The sequence below is a fragment of the Dictyostelium discoideum genome (assembly GCF_000004695.1).
Source record: "Dictyostelium discoideum AX4 chromosome 2 chromosome, whole genome shotgun sequence".
Lineage (NCBI taxonomy): Eukaryota > Evosea > Eumycetozoa > Dictyosteliales > Dictyosteliaceae > Dictyostelium > Dictyostelium discoideum.
In genome coordinates, this window is record NC_007088.5 from 2561630 (window position 1) to 2581340 (window position 19711).

Sequence of the window (19711 nt, forward strand, 5' to 3'; positions counted from 1 at the left end):
GGGGAAATTTTTTTTTTTTTTTTTTTCATAAAGATATTTTTTATAATCCCGAAAATAAAAAAAAAAAAAAAATTTGGTTTCATGTTCCACCTGAATTCCCACCATCATATGATTAAATGTTGCTATTTAATATTTTATTTTATTTTTTATTATTTTTTTTTTTTTTTTTTTTTTTCTTTTATTTTTTTTATTTTACCTTTTTTTTTTTTTTTTTTTTTCTTTTTTTAATTCATACCTATCTTTCCACATAATTTTTTTTTTTATTTATTTAAAAATAAAATAAAAAAAATTAAATTAATTGTAAAGTAAAAAAAAAAAAAAAAGTAATTACTTAAATAAAAATATCTTTTTTTTTTAAAAAAATAAAATCCAAAATATAAAATATTAATAAAAAAAAAAAAAAAAAAAAAAAAATCTAAATATAAATAAAATTTAAAAAAAAATTATAGATAAAAAATGGGTAAAGGAAGTGGAGCTCCTTTAAAGGAGAAAGTTTATCCATCTGTTATGTATGGAAATATTAAACCAATTAGAAAACAACCAAAATCATTACCAAAAGAATTAACTATTGATCAAATTTTACAATCTCTTCCAAAAGAAGTTTTTGAAACAAGTAATTTTAAATCAGCATGTTCACTTTTAATAACAATCTTATTCATTGGTTTAAGTGCAACATTCATTACTCTCATGCCATCTTACTTAACCCCAATTGGTTGGATGTTAATGGGTGCCTCAGTTACTGGTGTAAGTAATACAATTATTATTCATTCATTTTTTATTATTTCCATTTTCACTTTTTTTTTATTTTTTTTAAACAAAATTTTTTTTTTTTTTTTTTTTCTGAAAGTGACTTGAAATTTTCAAGTGGGAAAAAAAAAAAACCGTCACAGTTCCAGACTACCAAATTTTTTTTTTCAATCACAATGATTGTTATTTTATTTTTTTTTTGATTACCATCAAAAAAAAAAAAGCACCCATTTTACAAAAACAAAAAAAAAAAAAAAATAATAATTAAAAATAATTAAAATTTTTTTTTTTTATTTGCATCTTTTTTTTTTTTTTTCCAAAATATCTAATCACTAACCCAACAAAACTTTTTTTTTATTTTTTATTTTTTTTTTTTTTTTAATATCTTTTAAAATATGACAACCTCTCACACTAATAGTTAATGGTAATTGGTAATGATTGTATTCATAAAACTTTTTCAAAGAATCCATTAGTTAATTCAATTATTGGAACAATTGTAATGTTACCATTGTTATATCCATTCCAATCTTACAAGATTTCAGAAAAGAATAATGCAGAAAAGAAATCGACAGCTGTTTTAAATGGTGAACAATTCAAGATTAATGCACATACCACAACCGAAAGTACAAATCCAATTAGACAATGGGCAACTGGTAAATTCTTTTGGATTTTATCAATTATTAATTGGTCTGAAAATTATTTCTCAACTAAAAATTTATCAGATAAAAAAGATAAAACCAAAGCAATCGTTTCAATTGCAATTGTTTACATTTTTGGATTTATTTTCTTCCCAATGATGTTTAAATTTGTAGGTGTAAGTGGATTCCTTAATTATTGGTTCGCACCATGGTTAGTTTTACATTTCTTACTTTCAACTGCTTCATTATTACCATCAATTCCATTTTATGAAGAATTACAAGTTGCTTCAAAATTAGAAAAATCAAATAATAATAATAACAATAACAAAGGTGATAAGAAATCATCTGAAGTTGAAAAATATTTAGTACATATTACATATCCACAATGGTTTGAATTTATTGTTAAAGATATTAATTTTTCATTACCAAGACAAATTGCAGTTTCAATTCCACATTATAATCTAAGAAAAGCTTATAATTCATTTAAAAAGAGTTGGGGTGAATATATTTATGAATGTACATTTGAAACTGAATTATTTAAAGAATTAATTATCCGTAGTGAAAACTTTTCAAATGAAATTTTCTCACCATTTGATTCAGCTCCATTGGTACCAGATCAAGAAAAGAAAGCAGAAGCAACCGCTGAAGCCGTTTCAAATAGTCGTACAAGTCGTACTGTTAAAGAATTTTTAAAATCAATCAATTGGTTACATGTTATCATTTTAATTGGTATTCCATTCATTGGTCTCTATGGTCTAATTAATGTAGAGTGTTCATTGAAAACATTTATTTGGTCATTTATTTATTATCATTTCACTGGTATGGGTATTACAGCAGGTTATCATAGACTTTGGGCTCATAAGGCTTATAGTGCAGTTTTACCAGTTCGTATTATCTTGTTGCTATTTGGTGCAGGTGCTGTCGAAGGTTCATGTCGTTGGTGGTCAAGAGATCATCGTGCTCATCATCGTTATCTCGATACTGATAAAGATCCATATTCAGCTTCATTGGGTTTCTGGCATTCCCATTTCATTTGGTTAATGTTCAAACAAGATCCAAAGAAAATCGGTAGAGCAAACATTGACGACCTTAACGCCGATCCATGGGTTATGTGGCAACATAAACATTACATTAAAATCGCCACTTTTATGGGTCTCGTTTTCCCAACATTGGTAGCTGGTTTAGGTTGGGGTGATTGGGCTGGTGGTTATTTCTACTCTGGTGTACTTCGTCTCGTTACAGTTCAACATTCCACATTCTTGGTCAATTCATTGGCTCATTATTTAGGTGACTCTCCATACGATGATGAACATACTCCAAAGGATTCAGTTGTGACTGCTATATTAACATTTGGTGAAGGTTATCATAACTTCCATCATGAATTCCCAAATGACTATAGAAACGCTTATAAATTCTATCAATATGATCCAACTAAATGGTTGATCTCTGCAATGTATTATTTAGGCTTGGCTTATGATTTGAAAACTTTCTCCAAAAATGAAATTGAAAAAGGTATGATTCAAATGCACCAAAAACATTTAGACGCAAAGAAACAATCAATCTATTGGGGTATCAATAAAGAAGATTTACCATCAATGACAATCGATGAATTTAATAATTTGGTTGAAAAAGAAAATAAAAAGTTAATGATAATCAACAAAACCGTATTAGATGTCGAATCTTTTGTTAATGATCACCCAGGTGGTTTAGCTTACATTAAAATGGGTATTGGTAAAGATGCAACTTCAATGTTTACTGGTGAAGTTTATGCTCATTCAAATGCTGCTAAAAATTTATTATGTCAATTTTCAATTGCTAAAATTGTTGATAATCATGATAAAAAACAACAATAATCAAAAAAACAAACAACTTTTAAAATTGGATTAAACCCCTAATTTTAATTTAATTAAGTTTATAATATTTTAAAATATTATATAATTTAGTTCACTCAAAAATCAATATTCAATAATAATTTTTTTATCTATATATCCAATAATTTTTTTTTTCTATTTTTTCTTTATTTTCACAATTCATAATAATTATAACAAAACAAAAAAAAAAAAAAAAAAAAAAAAAAAAAAAACTGTTTTTCTTTTTTTTTTTTTTAAAACCAATATTTTATAAAATTCCTCATCCCATCAATATCATAATGTAAACATATAATAAAGTAATAATAAAAAAAAAAAAAAAACATTGATTTTAAAAATCTTGTTTTAATTATTAGAAAATTCAAATTTGTCATTCAAATGGGTTAATTTTATTTATTTATTATATATCGTGTGAGATTTTTTGGATTTAAAAATTTTTTTTTTTTTTATATTAATAATCATTTTTATTTAATCATCTCACCATCACTTTTTATCAAAAAAAAAAAAAAAAAAATATAATTATTAATTTGTTGTGGTGAATTGTGTGTTGAAAAAAAAGATTGGATTTTATATTTTTTTTCATAATTTTTTAAAAGAATATTGATTAAATATAGAAATCCTAAATAAGTAATCAATATTCTTTTTCAACCTATTTTTTTTTTTTTTTTTTAAAAAAAGTTTTGGTAAAATTAATTGAAATAATTCTATTACTAGATGAATGGCTTTTTTTTTTTTTTTTCAAATAAACAAATAAAAAAAAAAAAAATTATAATATTACAATTTAAAAAATTTAAGTATTTAAATCAATTGAATAAATTTTTATTTTTTTAATTTCAATTCCTAAATAAACAATAAAAAATAAATCAAAAAAAAAAAAAAAACAATGTATATTTCTAAATTTTTACTATTATCATTAATTTCAATGATTTCAATTTCTTTAATTAATTCTCATGGGTATGCAATTTATCCAATGGCTCGCCAACAAAAGTAATTATTTATTTTTTCATTTTTTTTTTATTCCAATAAAATATCAATTTATTAAATTTTTTTTTTTTTTAAAATAAGATGTCCAAAAGGTAATATTTGGTGGCCAGAGGATGGATCTGGTATTACTGATGCTGCATGTCGTTCAGCTTTTCAATTTGTAAAAGCAAAAGGAAATAATCCACAATATCAATTTATTCAATCAAATGAATTTTCAGTTTTAATTCCAAATTATGCTCAAGGAGCAAGTGCTTTAAAAGCAGCAGTACCAAATTCATTATGTTCAGCATATGCAACTACATCATCAAATGATAAAAGTGGAATGTCAATTGTTGCACCATGGACACCAACAATTATTCCAACAACTGCAAATGCTGTAAATGTTAGTTTCACTTATAAATTCTGTGCAACTGCTTCTCATAATCCAAATTTCTGGGAATTCTATGTTAGTAAACCAGGTTTCAACCCAACCACAACTCCATTAACATGGGATCATTTAACATTATTCCAAAGTTTCCCAAATACTGCAAGTGTTTCAATTAGTGATCCATCATGTTCTTCAACATCTGCTTATATTTTTAATTTAAATATGCCAACTCGTTTCTCAAATGCAATTTTATTAGTGCGTTGGCAAAGAGTTGACCCAGTTGGTGAGTGTTTTATTAATTGTAGTGATTTTAAATGTGTAGCATAAAAAAAAAAAAAAAAAAAGAAATAATTATTTTATACATTTTATTTCTTTATTTGTAATTTTATAATTTAATAACTTTTTATATATATATTTTTTTTAAAAATAAATAAATAAATAAATATTCTCTTATTTTTATAATTAATTAATTAATTAATAAAGCATATAGTAATTTACAACCTTTTGGTAATGAATTTAAATCTAATAATTCTCTTTTATATAATTCAGAAATTGTTAATTCAGTACAAGTATTTGGTATAACATTATTTGAAATTGAATGATTTTGAAATTGTGAACTTAAAATAATCTTTTTACAACCATTTGGAATTGAAAATGGCTCAATTGGTGCATTGAAAAATAAAAATTCTAAAGTTTCAAGTGATGATGGTAATATACCAATGGTCAATGGTGATTTATTTAAATTACTATAGATTAAATGTTTGATTGAGTTTGGGAATATACCAGGCTCAACTATTTGATTAAATTCTCTACCAAGTTTTAAATAAGTTAATGTCGATGGTAAACTATTTGATTGAAATTTTTTATTATAAAAATAACCAAATGATAAACTCTCAATACCATCATTCAAAGTATATGGCTTCAATTCCTGATTAAATCTAGCACCAAATACTAATTTCTTAATTGACTTGAATGTACTCAATTCAATAGGTTGATTAAATTCACTACCAAATGTAATTTCAGTAATATTGTCAATAGAATTTGGTAAAATTGGTTTATTATATTTATAAGCTAAATTTAAAATTTTTAAAGATTTTGGAAAATCTTTATATTGAACATCATAGTAATCTGATAATGTCAATTTTTCAATATATTTCAAATTTGAAATTTCAATTTGTTTTGTTTGTAGTGGGCCCATTATTAAAACTTTTAAACTTTCTGGTAACTCATCTGATTTAATATTTTGATCATAATTTCCCAATGTTAAACTAGTTATACTATTTGGTAAATCACCTTTTTTAATTGGAAAATTGTAATTTTCTGAAATTATTAATTTTTTTAAAGAGTTTGGTAAAACTCCTTCTTTAAATTTAATATTATACTTATACCCTAAATTTAAAGAGGTTAATGAGTTTGGCAATGATCCAATTTTAATTTCAGTATTAAACGATGGCGAATTTCTAAAATCAATTAATTTAACACTATTTGGAATTGAGTTTACTAGTATTGGTTTATTGAATAAATGACTAAAATAAATATTTTTTAAATTTTTTGGTAAAACACCACAATCAATGGATTGATTAAATTGTATGCCCAAGTCAAGGGTTGTAAGCGAATTTGGTAAAACTCTAGCACTAATTCTTGTATCAAATGCTACACCAAAATCAATTGTTGAAACATTGTTTGGAATATCACCTTCTTCTAATAAATCATTGAAATGATCAACAAATTTAATTGTTCTAATATATTCTCTATATTTATGTTCTCTTAATTGTTTTATTTCTTTAATATTTTGAATATCATATTTTGATATTAAAATTGCATCTTGCCATATCTTTTTTTTTAATACAATATTTCTCCAAATTTTAAAAAATAATATTGAATTATCATCATTTAATTGATTAATAATTGTAAATTCATTATATTTTGAAAGTACAACCATTTTTTTTTTATTTTAAAAAAAAAAAAAAGTGTTTAGGAAAACTTTATTTATTTGTTTTTTTATTTATTTTTATATAAAAATTTCAATTATAAAAAATAAATAAGAAATAAAAAAGAAAAAAATTATAAAAAAAAAAAAAAAAAATAGTATTTTTAAAAACACTCAAAAAAAAAAAATTATTAAAAAAAAAAAAAAAATAATAAATATCTTCATTTTTTTTTTTTTTTTTTTTTTAATCAAGATATTTAAAAAAATAATAAAATAAATAAAATTAATATTCCATTTAAATGAAAATAAATTTTGATTTTAAAAAAAATAAAAATGGAATATTTTTATTTTTTTATTATTTAAAATACTCAACATAACCAAATATAAATGAACAACGTTGACATTACCAACCAGCCTTCAAAATAAAAAAATTATTTTCAAATATTTTTTTTTGAATTTTATTTTTTTTATTTTTTTTTATTTTTTTTTTATAATTTTTTTTTTTTTATTTTTTATTTTTTATTTTTTTTGAAAATTTTTATTTTTTTTATAATTAAAAATACAACAATATATTTTTAAAATAACATTCCCTAATCAAAAAAAAAAAAAAAAAAACATCTTTTTTTTTTGTTATTGTTTAATTAATTCCTATTTTTTTTAATATTAAAAAAAAAAAAAAAAAAAAGGGAATTGGGAACCTTATTTAAATAATTAATAAATTAATAAATTTTATTTTTTATTTTTCACCCCACCACACCACCACGATAGATGAAATTGATTTTTTTAAAATTTTAAAATTTATCGTTCATTTATTTATTTATTTTTGTATTTATTTATATATATATATAATTAAAATTTTTAATTTTTTTTTTTTTTTAAAAAAAAAACCCAAACTTAAAGAATGTTATCAACTCAAAATGATAATAATAATACAACACAACCAACACCAGCACCAACACCAGTACCAGCACCAGCAACAGTAACTTCACCAACACAACAACAACAACAACAACAACAACAACAACAACAACAACAACAACAACAACAACAACAACAACAACAACAACAACAACAACCAACACCAACAACACCAACTACAGCAGCACCACCTATAACAGTTGCACCACCTAATATTATACAACCAACAGCACAAAATAATAATAATAATAATAGTGGTAGTAATACACCACCATTAACACCAGAATCATTAACTATTTTAGTTAATAAATATTTAAATAAAACTCTTAGTGATTGTTCAAAGAAACAACAATCAATTAAAGATGAAATTAAAATAATATTTGAATATTTAAAAGCAAATCCAACTTTACTCACAAAGAATGAATCATTCACAGCACCATCACTAAGATTAAATCCACAATGGACTAAATTTCTCGACCATTTAGCAACAATCTATAAATTTGCTTTCGAATCAAAAAGTTCAAAATTAATTGTATCATCCGTTGATTTTATAGAGGTAAATAAATAAATAAATAAATAAATATAAATTTATATAAATAAATAAATAAATAAATATAAATTTATATAAATAAATAAATAAATAAATAAATTTTTCTAATTTTTATTATTATTATTATTATTATTATTATTATTATTATTATTATTATTATTATTATTATTATTATTATTATTATTATTATTATTATTATTATTATTATTATTATTATTATATGACAATAGAAATTAATTTCAGGTAGTTATATTTTAAGTGGTATGATTGAAAATGGTAAAATGATAATTGATAAATTTATAGAACCAACATTATATCATTGTGCAGATATTTCAGATGAAATGACATTAGTTCAAGTTACTAAACTAGTTCATACAGTAGCATCAAAATTCCATAGACAAACATTATTATATAGTTTTAAAACTTTATTCTATATTCATATCAATAGTAAACCATCTTCAAATTTAGCAATTGCATCAAAAACTTCAATCACTCAAATTATAAATCGTACTTTTAAAAGTTTTAAAACTAAACCAAATACAATAATAACAACACCAACAAAACAACAACAACCACAATTACAACCACAACCACAACCACAAACTGTATCACCATCAACTAATAATAATAATAATAATCCAATTCCAATTTCTTTCTCTGATTTACAATCACCAACACAAAATTCAACAACAACAACAACAACAACAACTACTACAACCACAACAGCATCAAAAGAACAGGTTAATGGTATTACCGATGATATTGTAAATAAGGAAGTAGAGCCACAATCAACACAAACACCAACTCCAACTCCAACACCAACACCAACACCAACAACAACAACAACTACACAACCACCACCAATAAATAATCAAGAACATGAATTAAATTTAAAAGATTCAATATATTTATTTAGATTATTATGTGATTTATCATTAAAAGATATTTCAGAGTATGTATTAATTTTCATTTATGTATAAATATTTAAAAAATTTTAAGTTTATATATTAATATATTAATTTATTATTATTTTTTTTAAAAAAAAAAAAGTTATGATTCACCAGAAGTTAAAGTTAGAATATTTTCATTAGAATTAATTTCAAATATATTTGATGATTATGGCAGATTTATAAAACATTATCCAAGTTTTATAAATTATGAAATTCGTGAAGGTTTATTCCCATCAGTATTGAATTCAGGATTTTCATCACATAGTACAATATTTAGATTATCATTGACATTGTTTTTATCTATGGTTGTACATTATAGAGATTATTTACGTGATCCGATTGGACAGTACTTTACATTGATTGTATTGAGAGTATTGGAGAGTCCAACATCGACTTTACAACAACGTTGGATGGTGTTGCAAGTGTTGGCTAGAATTTGCGAGAATTATCAAATACTTGTAGACTTTTATATAAATTATGATTGCAATTTATCGTCAAAGGATATCTTTCAAAAGACAATTGAAAGTTTATCAAAGATTGCCCAATTAATCATTCAAGAGAATAAAATCAATGATTTAAAAGTAAAGAACTCTGCATTGGAATGTCTAACATCATTGACTAAGGCATTGTCAGAGGGCATTAATTTACAAAAAGAGAATCTTCAATTGAAACTATCACAAATCCCATCGGATAATAAATTCATTAAACAAAAGGAATTCAAATTATTAATCGAAGAGGGTAAGAGAAAGTTTAAGATTTCACCAAAACGTGGTATTGAATTCTTTTTGAAAATCGGTGCCACCGAAAGGGATGCTGCAAAATGTGCAAAGTTTTTAAGAGAAACTGAGGGATTGGATAAGGTTTCATTGGGTATTTATATCTCTGAGAGGGAGGATTTCAATATCGCCGTGTTAAATCATTATACTGAGTTATTCAATTTCAGTGGTTTCACATTGGATGGCGCTTTACGTTACTATTTATCTCATTTTAGATTAGTTGGTGAAGCTCAAAAAGTTGATAGATTAATGGAAGTTTTCTCAAAGAAATATTTCGATGATAATGATGCCACTGAATCGGGTGGTACCAATATAGTGGTCAATAAAGATTCAGTATTCATTTTAGCATTTGCTACAATCATGTTGGCAACTGATTTACATAGTAGTTCAATTAAAAATCATATGTCAAAACAACAATGGTTAAAAATGAATTCTAAAAATAATGGTGGTGCAGATTATGATGAACAATTTTTATTAGGTATTTATGATCGTATCTCTTCTGAACCTTTAAAATTAAAAGAAGATGATCTCCCAACTCCAACTGTTAATGGTAGCAATAATAATGGTGATGGTAGTCCAGATGATTTTTCAATTAAAATTAAAAATAGTTTTCCAATTGATGACCCACCAAATAAAGGTCAATTTCAAAAATTACCATTCGATCATGGTAATTTATTAGAGAATTTAAAATTTATGATGGATGTAAGTTGGACACCAATCTTGGCAGCATTATCAACTGTATTAGAGAATACTGAAGATCCAAAAGTGATTCAAGTTTGTTTAGAAGGTTTTAAATATTCAAATAATTTATTATGTCTATTAGATATGTCAATGGAACGTGAAGCTTTCATTTCATCTTTATCAAATTTTACAATCTCTGAAAAGAGTAAAGAATTAAAACAAAAAAATATGGATTCATTACAAAAATTAATTTTAATTGCACGTATTGATGGTGATCATTTAGAAAAATCTTGGTTACCAGTATTAAAATCAATTTCCTTCTTAGAAAGATTAAGAGTTTCATATTTAGGTGTTGAACAACAACAACAATCAAATTCACAACAACAACAACAACAACAACAACAACAACAACAACAACAACAACAACAACAACAACAACTGCAACCAAATTCACAACAACAACAACAACAACAACCATCATCACAACAGCAACAACAACAACAACAACAGCAACAACCACAACAGCAACAACCACAACAACAATCACAACAACCAACAAATTTACAACAAAATATACAACAACAACAACAACAACAAAATATACAACAACAACAACAACAACAACTTGATGGTAGTGGTAGTAGTTCAAGTGGATCAGTTAATTTAAATTCATCATATAGTGGTTTACAAAATAATTTAATAAGTGGTAATAATTCAAATAATAATACAGGTAATAATACACCAACACAATCAAGTTTAAATACACCAATTCAATTAGTACCACCAAAGAGATCAATTAGTACAACAGAATTCTTTTTAGGTGTTAAAACTCATCAGCGAAGTAATTCAAATTTACCATCGATTGAAGGTATTAATATTGATCAAGTTTCAAAAGAATTGGAGACTGCAAATCATTTATTCGTAAATTCAAGTAGTTTAACTAACGAAGCTATAGTACATTTTGTTGATTGTTTAGCATCGGTATCAATTGATGAATTGAAATTAGCAAGTCCATCAATATTTTCTTTACAAAAATTGGTAGAGGTTTCATATTATAATGCAAATAGAATCAGATTGTTTTGGTCAATCATTGCAGAACATTTCACAAAGATTGGCTGCACTTATCCTGATAATGTTTATATTTCATCGATGGTAATTGATTCATTGAAACAATTGGCTCAGAAATTCTTGGATTTCGACGAGGATCCACAACAGGAACCTTCACAAAAGGATTTCTTAAAACCATTGGAGACCATTTTCAGTCATAACCAACATCCAGATGTTAGAGAGTTAATATTGAAATGTATTTTCCAATTGACCAATGGTAGGAATTCATTGATCAAATCTGGTTGGAAACCGATTTTCACAATTTTCACACTATCTTCATCTTCAAATGACTCTTTGATTGCAACACAAGCTTTTGATTTCGTTGATGAATTAATTAGAGATTTTTCAAATATTTCAGAGACTTTCTTTATCGATTATGTTAATTGTCTCTCAAGTTATGCAAATTCACGTCATAAGGAATTACCAATCAAGGCAATCGATATTCTAAGTTATTGTGGTGTTCAATTGGCAAATGGTAGAGTTTGCGCTTTGGTTAGAGAGGAAGGTGCCTCTGCAAACACTCCATTGTTCACCGATACTCAAGAACATATTTCATTGTGGTTCCCTTTGTTAACTGGTTTGGCTAGGGTTACAAGTCACCAAGATCCTGATTTACGTTCTTATGCATTGGATACTTTGTTTAGAGTTTTGGCTTTATTCGGTAGTACTTTTAGTAGCAAACTTTGGGAATTGATTTTCCGTGGTGTTTTATTACCAATTTTCGATAATGTCGGCTACAGTAAAGGTCAACATGAAACTATACTAGAGGATACTCGTTGGTTAAAACAGACTGGCAATCATGCTTTCCAAAGTTTAACTGAAATGTTTATAAATTTCGTTGACATTGTTTGTTTCCTCTTGGATGATATGTTGGATTTACTAGTAAGTTGTATCCTTCAAGAGAATGAACTATTAGCTAAAACCGCTGGTACTTTCTTAATTCAATTGGTTTCAACAAATGGTTCAAAATTCTCTCAAACTCAATGGTCAAATATAGTTTCACAATTTTATAAAATATTTCAAACAAATACACCATTTGAAATTTTCAAATTAATTGAATTTGAACAAAATATTCAAAATAATAATGAAAATATTGTAAATAATAATAATAGTATCAATAATAATAATATTAATAATAATAATAATAATTTAAATGGTCATAATGATAATTCATTATCAAATATTTCAGGTACATTATCAAAACAACAACAACAACATTTATTATTATCATTATCAAAACAACAACAGCAATATTTAAGTAGTGTTGCTCATAGTGGTAATGAAAAATCTCATTCTGCTCCAATTTCACCAGTTTTAGATTCTTCAAATAAATTAAATAATAGTAATAGTAATAGTAGTAATAATAATAATAATAATAATAATAATAATAATAATGTATCACAACAATCAAATTCAAATATAAATCCATTATCACAATCAAAATCTGATAATGAAATTTCTTTAAGATCTTCAACATCATTACCAACAACACCAGTAGTTTTAACACCACCAGTTATTAGAAAAGAATTAAATAGTATTAATGAGGAGCACCACTCTATAATAAATGGTAGTAGTAATGAACAAATATCATCAATAACAACAATAACAAATGAAAATTCATCATCATCATCATCACCAGCATCAGTATCACATTCAAGATCAAATTCAGATTTACCATCCACCACATCAACACCAATTAAATCACATAGTAGATTACCATCAAGTTCAAATGTTAATTTAACAATATTTAATCAACAATATTTAATTAATCAAAGTAATAATAATAATCAAAGTCAAAATAATCAAAGTCAATATACCAATACAATTAATAATATTCAATCGAAATGTTCAGTTCAATTACAAATGGTACAAGCCATTAATGATATTGCAATCTCTCATTATGAATATTTAAATACTTCTCAACTTTTCTGTTTAGGTGATTGTTTACAATTAACTTTTACTTTTTGTCAAGATGCTCTCGTTGAACAACGTTTAATTAGTTCCCTTAAAAAAGTTGGTCAAACTTTTGATATCTTAAAAAAGAAAGCGATCACTGGTTATTTAAATCTTTTAATGATTTTATATTCTGAAAAAGATATTGATGTTGAAAATAGATCAATTCATTCTGAATTTAGATTAATTAAGTAAGTTTTTTTTTTTTTTTTTTTTTTTTTTTTTTTTTTCTCTCTAAATAATGAATTAATTATCTAATTTTAATTTTATTTTAGTTTATGTCAAGAATTAATTCAAATTTATATTTCAAATCCAAATGAAACAATTGTTCAATCATCAACTATATTACAAATTTTACAAGGTATTTTATCATTTGATGATGATAAATTTTTAAGAAATACTAGTATCTATTATGAATTATTAATTCAATTATTGGTTCAAGAAAATAAAGAAATTAGATCAAATTTAAGAGATATTTTAATTAGAATTGGTAAATTACAAGGTACAATTAATAAATAAAATAATAAATTTAAAAAAAAATAAAAATAAAAAAAAAAAATTTATTATTTTATTTTATTTTATTTTTTTTTTTTTTTTGATTTTGTGTGTATATATATATATATATATATTTATCTACACAAAGAATAAATAATAAATGAATTGTTCAATAAATAATAAATTCGAATTTTAATTTATTGATTAAATAAATAAATAAATAAATAAATATATATATAAATGGTAATGCATTTTAGAGTTGGATAATTTCTTTTTGTTTTTTTTCTTGTTTAGAAAGCAATTAATAATACAAGTGATACCAATACAATTAATAATGATGATTTTACAGTGTTAGAGCTTGATGGTGTTGATCCATCCTCAAGAGATTCTGTTTGAGTATCTGTAGTTGATGGTGATGATGTGGTTGTTGATGAACCAGTTGTTGTTGATGAACCAGTTGTTGTTGTTGATGAACCAGTAGTTGTTTTGGAAGTAGTTGATGTGGTTGATGTAGTAGTTGGTTTGGAAGTAGTTGATGTAGTTGATGTAGTTGATGTAGTTGATGTGGTTGTTGGTTTAGAGGTAGTTGATGTAGTTGATGTTGTTGATGTAGTTGTTGGTTTAGAGGTAGTTGATGTTGTTGATGTTGTTGATGTAGTTGATGTGGTTGATGTAGTAGTTGGTTTGGAGGTAGTTGATGAGGTTGATGTAGTAGATGTGGTTGAACTAGATGAAGAGGCAACCCAAGAAGCACATGTACTGGCTTTAGTTAATTGTAAATAACCAGTATCTGGATACCTATATGTTTTACCACTTGCACTTGTGACAGAGAAATAATATTTAGCACACACTTGATAAACTGTTGAAGTTGTATAAATACCAGAATTGGCTGTACCACCAAATAATGTCATATCAATTGATGTTCCATTTTCAAAAATAAATGATACTTTACTTGCTGCATCTGTTGAACTATAATATGATAAATAATAATTTGGTGCATTTGCTCCAAAGAAGAAAGTATGGAATCCTGAATAAATTGGAGTAGTTGGTAATCCACAAATACCTTAATAAAATAATAATAGTAATAAGAATAAAAATAATTAATCAATCAATAAAATTATTTTTAAAAAAAAAAAAAAAAAAAAATTTAAATTAAATTAAATAAAACAAATGTTAACAACTTTAAATAAACAAATTAAAAAAAAAAAAAAAAAAAAAACTAAAATTACCATTATCAAAATCTTGGGTCCAATAATTTCCATATTGACTACTTGAGTTATAGTAAAAACCAATACCAACGATTTTATAGTTTCCCATTATATTCTTACGGTGTCCAGCATCAGAGCTTGTATCAACTACACAAACACCAGAAACAGCATCACAAAGTAATTGACTAGTTGTTCCGATTCCTGATACCCCTCCTGCTGCAATATTCTCAGCAATTGAATTTCCTGCAGATTGACAACCGGCAACAAAGGAATCGAAACGAGTACTCCAAGAAGTTCCATCATAGCTGTTATGCTTAACATTTTTAATAATAATAAAATAAAATAAATAAATATTAATTATTGATTATTTAAAAAAATATTTTAAAATAAAAGAAATAATAATAAATTTTTAACTATTTACACTAAAATAACCTTTAATGCCCATTTCTGAAGAGTGTGATCTTGCAAGATAACCTAATGTTTGATTATAATAAACTGGTGTAGTTGGTGGTAAAGCTGTTGATGTGGTAAATAAATTTTGGTAACCAGAATATCCAGTCATAAAAGTATCTCTATATTTTGTTGGCAATTGACGAACAACATTCATCATTGTGTGAGCTTCTCTTTCTTGATAATTTGGATAACCAGAATTATCAGATTCTCCATATGATTTAACATTTGAAATTGATAAATAAATTATACAGATAATTAATAAAATTGAAATTTTCATTTTTTAATTTATTTCTTAATTATTTTTTGTAAAAAAAAAAAAAAAAAAAAAAACTATTTTATATTTAAATTTTTTATTTTTATTATTTTTGATTAGTACTATTTTTAGCCCTGTACAAAAAAAAAAAAATAAAAAAATAAAAATAAAAAAAAAAAAAATAAAAATTTTTCATATAAGATTATTTATGATAAAAATTGGATTTGTGGTGTTGGTGCAAAAATTATTTAAATAAAATATCTTTTTTTTTTTAAAATAATTAAACCCATTTTACCACTAAAAAAAATATCTTTTTTTTGATTGTTATTTTTTAAAGAAAATCTTTTTGATTTCGTTTAGACAAAGCCATTTTTTTTTTTTTTTTTTTATAATTATAAGAAAATTTTTTGATTAAAAAAAAAAAAAAGAAAAAAAAAAAATCCAAAAAATAGAATGATTAAATGTATTATATCATATGTAATTTGTTTTCACAGTAATAAAAACTTTCAAATATAAATTTGACACTTTAAAAAATTGAAGTTTTTTTTTTTTTTTTTTTTTTTTTTAATAATGATTTAATTTGTTTTTTATTCATATGAATAAACTAAATTCAAAATTTAGTTTAAAAAATAATAAAAATAAAAAAATAATAAACAGAAAAATTTCTGCATTAAATTATTTTTTTCATTTTTTTTTATTTTTTTTTTTTTTTTTTTAATTTTTTTTTTTTTTAATTTACTTTTCCTACTTCCAATTTTAAAATTAAAAAAACAAACTTAATAGTCAATAAAAAACAATGACACTAACCAAAAAGTTAGCGGTTTCACAATTCATAACAACATCAAAGAATGATTATTATCATTTATTCTTAAATGGATCATTCTTTTTATATTATATAATAATAGCTTTATTATTTTGTTTTTTCATTATTTTTAAAAGATATAGATCACCAAAAACAATAATTATTTCATTATGTTGTATTGTTAAAGTTTTCTTTTCATCATTATTTTTAACAGATTTTTTAAATTTTATTGATAATCAAAAATATAATTATTCAAAAAATTCATTTTATTTCAGTAAATTATTAAAATCATTATCAACAATATCATCGATAACAACATCATCAACATTAAATTCATTTCACTTTTACTTATTTATATCATTTATAACATTTGCATTATATTTTATAATATCATATAAACTATATGGTATAGTTTATAAGAAATCTGAAAACGAAATTAATAATGGTGGAATTATAAATGAAATTAGAAATAAATTATTAAATACAATTTTCAAAGGTAGAAGAGTTGCAATCGTTGAATTGATAGCATTGGTTTGGATATTTAGTTTACTATTTATGATTTTACAATCATCATTATTTGAAACATCAAATATTGAATCAGGAAAGAGTAAAAAAGTTTTAATATTTTCATTATTATCTTTAATTTCATTTGGTTATTTATTATTAAATATTAGAACTAGATCAAAGAATTTACAAATTTCAAGAAATTCATTTTTAGATAATCATTCAACAACAACAACAGCAATTAAAAATAAAGTAACATTTGAATTGTTTAATTTAGAGATTTCAAAAGATATTGTTATAACAAAATTAAATGATTCATTCGCACAATTCATTTATTATTCAACAATGTATTATTTTTCAATTACATTGGTTTATTATAGTATAACAATATCAAGTGGATTTTGGAAATTAGCTTTAGATGGAGTATCTCCAACTTTTTCACTTGCAATTTCAACTTATCAAGCAATTGCAAATGTTTTACCAATAATTGATATCATTTTCACAATAACTTTTATTATACATTCTATCACTTTAATAAATTATTCAAATCAAATTTATGAAATCGATAAAGTAATAATAAATAAAAATAAATCAAAATAAAACAAAATAATAATTATATTTCAAAAAATAAATAAATAAATAAATAATTATTTATTGATTGTACTTTATTTTTAGAAATTGGTTTATTTTTAATTAATTAATTAATTAATTTAGAAATTTGTTCATTTTTATTTTTATCAATTGATATTTGTGATAGTGTGTGTGTGTGATTTATTATTTTTGTGTGTGTTTACTTGTTTTTTTTTTCATTTTTATTTTTATTTTTTTTATTTTTATTTTTTTTTTTTTTGGGAGTTGTTTTATTGTTTTATTTGTTTTCTTTGTTATTTTGGATATATTGAAAATATCAAATTTGATTTAATATTGCAACAACACAACACCCACTTACAATTTTAGGGGATTTATTGCCATATTTAGTAAATTAAAAAATTTATATAAACATATTCTAATTTTTATTAAAGTAAAAAATTATATTTAAGACCACACCCTATTTCTAACATATCAGTTACCTAAATAGCACCAACAATGATTACAACAAAATACCTGAAATTATAAAAATGGATTTTCAATTTTTAGTTTATTTTTTTTTTTTTTTTTGAAGGTGTAAAAAAGGTGGGTTAGTTCCCCAAATGTACACACAAAAAAAAAAAAAAATAAATAATTAATAAATAATAAAAAAAAAAATTGAAAATAAAAAATATATTTATAGCAATTATAACAATGCTCCCACACAGCAACAATTAAATTGTTTATCTTTTTTTTATTTTATTTTTTTTTTTTTAAATTTTTTTCTTCAACAAATCTTGATATAATCAAATTATTATTATTAATAATAAAAATTATTTATTTATTATTTATTTTTAATTATTGTTTTTTTTTATTATTACTGTTTTTATTTTTTTTATTTTTAATAATAGAAATAATAATAATTTTCAAAATTATTTATTATTAAGCAATTGATCAAAATAAATAAAAGATTAATTAATTAAATAAAAATTTCACATATACAAAAAAATAAATTAAAAATAAATTAAAAATAAATTAAAAATAAATTAAAAATAAATTAAAAATAAAAAAAAAAAAAAATAAAATGTGCAAAAAATTGAATATTTGTTTTTTAGGAGATAAATGTGTTGGAAAGACAAGCACAATACACACAATGGTAAATTCTTTTTTTGATGACGAAAAATATAGCCCCACAATAGAATCAAAATTTACAAAACTATTTTCATATAAAGTTTTATATAATTTAAATATATATGATACAGGTAAATATTTTTTTGTTTGAAAAAAAAAAAAAAAAAAAAAAAAAAAAATATCAATATTAATATTGATATTTTTTTTATTATTATTTTTTTATTATTAAAAAAAAGCCGGATCAATTGAGATGGAAAGTATATTATTAGATACAATTAAACAATGTGATTGTTTTGTAATAATGTATTCAATATCTGATAGAGATTCATATGATTCAATTTATAAATATAGAGATTTAATTAAAGAAGCATTCCCATTTAAAGATAATATACCCATTATATTATGTGCCAATAAAAACGATTTAAAATGGGAATCACAATTTTCACATAATGAAATTATTGATATTTCAAAATCATTTGGAAAACCATCAACAATTTCTTCGGCTAAATGTTTAAATTCTGTTATAAACACTTTCAAATTATTATTAGATATTGTTCAAAGAAATGAAAAACAAATTAAAAAAGATATAAAAAAGTATGAAAAAAATTTAAAAAGGAATGATAAATTAGAATTTGATTTAGAAAAAAAGAAATCAATTTTTAAACATGTTTTATTACAAATTAAATATCATAAATTAGTTTTAAATAATTTAATTAATTAAAATTTTTTAAAAAATTAAATTTTAATTTATATATATATATTTATTAAAAAAAGTTAAAAGAATAAAATTTTTTTTTTAAATTAATTTTTGTTTTATTATTTTTTTTTA

At 22.9% G+C, this 19711-nt stretch overlaps 7 protein-coding genes across 7 annotated transcripts; 5 read left to right on the forward strand and 2 right to left on the reverse strand.

Annotated features, from left to right (window-relative positions):
- Positions 1 to 456: 456 nt before the first annotated feature.
- Positions 457 to 3238, forward strand: DDB_G0273105 (delta 9 fatty acid desaturase; the record flags this gene model as incomplete). The annotated part of the gene is made up of 2 exons (XM_639623.1): positions 457 to 744; positions 1166 to 3238. The coding sequence occupies 2 exons, from the start codon at positions 457 to 459 to the stop codon at positions 3236 to 3238; spliced, it is 2361 nt and encodes a 786-aa protein (XP_644715.1).
- An 898-nt stretch (positions 3239 to 4136) lies between these two features.
- On the forward strand, positions 4137 to 4931 carry DDB_G0273103 (hypothetical protein; the record flags this gene model as incomplete). Its single annotated transcript, XM_639624.1, has 2 exons — positions 4137 to 4240; positions 4319 to 4931. The coding sequence occupies 2 exons, from the start codon at positions 4137 to 4139 to the stop codon at positions 4929 to 4931; spliced, it is 717 nt and encodes a 238-aa protein (XP_644716.1).
- Positions 4932 to 5070: 139 nt separating this feature from the next.
- Positions 5071 to 6546, reverse strand: DDB_G0273275 (hypothetical protein; the record flags this gene model as incomplete). The annotated part of the gene is made up of 1 exon (XM_639625.1): positions 5071 to 6546. One exon carries the CDS (start codon positions 6544 to 6546, stop codon positions 5071 to 5073), a length of 1476 nt encoding a protein of 491 aa, XP_644717.1.
- An 889-nt stretch (positions 6547 to 7435) lies between these two features.
- DDB_G0273101 (armadillo-like helical domain-containing protein) lies at positions 7436 to 13988 on the forward strand (the record flags this gene model as incomplete). Its single annotated transcript, XM_639626.1, has 4 exons — positions 7436 to 8008; positions 8233 to 8954; positions 9053 to 13660; positions 13745 to 13988. The coding sequence occupies 4 exons, from the start codon at positions 7436 to 7438 to the stop codon at positions 13986 to 13988; spliced, it is 6147 nt and encodes a 2048-aa protein (XP_644718.1).
- A 266-nt stretch (positions 13989 to 14254) lies between these two features.
- DDB_G0273277 (hypothetical protein) lies at positions 14255 to 15902 on the reverse strand (the record flags this gene model as incomplete). The annotated part of the gene is made up of 3 exons (XM_639627.1): positions 14255 to 15027; positions 15194 to 15485; positions 15594 to 15902. 3 exons carry the CDS (start codon positions 15900 to 15902, stop codon positions 14255 to 14257), a joined length of 1374 nt encoding a protein of 457 aa, XP_644719.1.
- Positions 15903 to 16674: 772 nt separating this feature from the next.
- Positions 16675 to 17784, forward strand: DDB_G0273279 (hypothetical protein; the record flags this gene model as incomplete). Its single annotated transcript, XM_639628.1, has 1 exon — positions 16675 to 17784. One exon carries the CDS (start codon positions 16675 to 16677, stop codon positions 17782 to 17784), a length of 1110 nt encoding a protein of 369 aa, XP_644720.1.
- Positions 17785 to 18835: 1051 nt separating this feature from the next.
- Positions 18836 to 19603, forward strand: rsmE-1 (small GTPase; the record flags this gene model as incomplete). Its single annotated transcript, XM_639629.1, has 2 exons — positions 18836 to 19013; positions 19119 to 19603. 2 exons carry the CDS (start codon positions 18836 to 18838, stop codon positions 19601 to 19603), a joined length of 663 nt encoding a protein of 220 aa, XP_644721.1.
- Between the last annotated feature and the right edge of the window lie 108 nt (positions 19604 to 19711).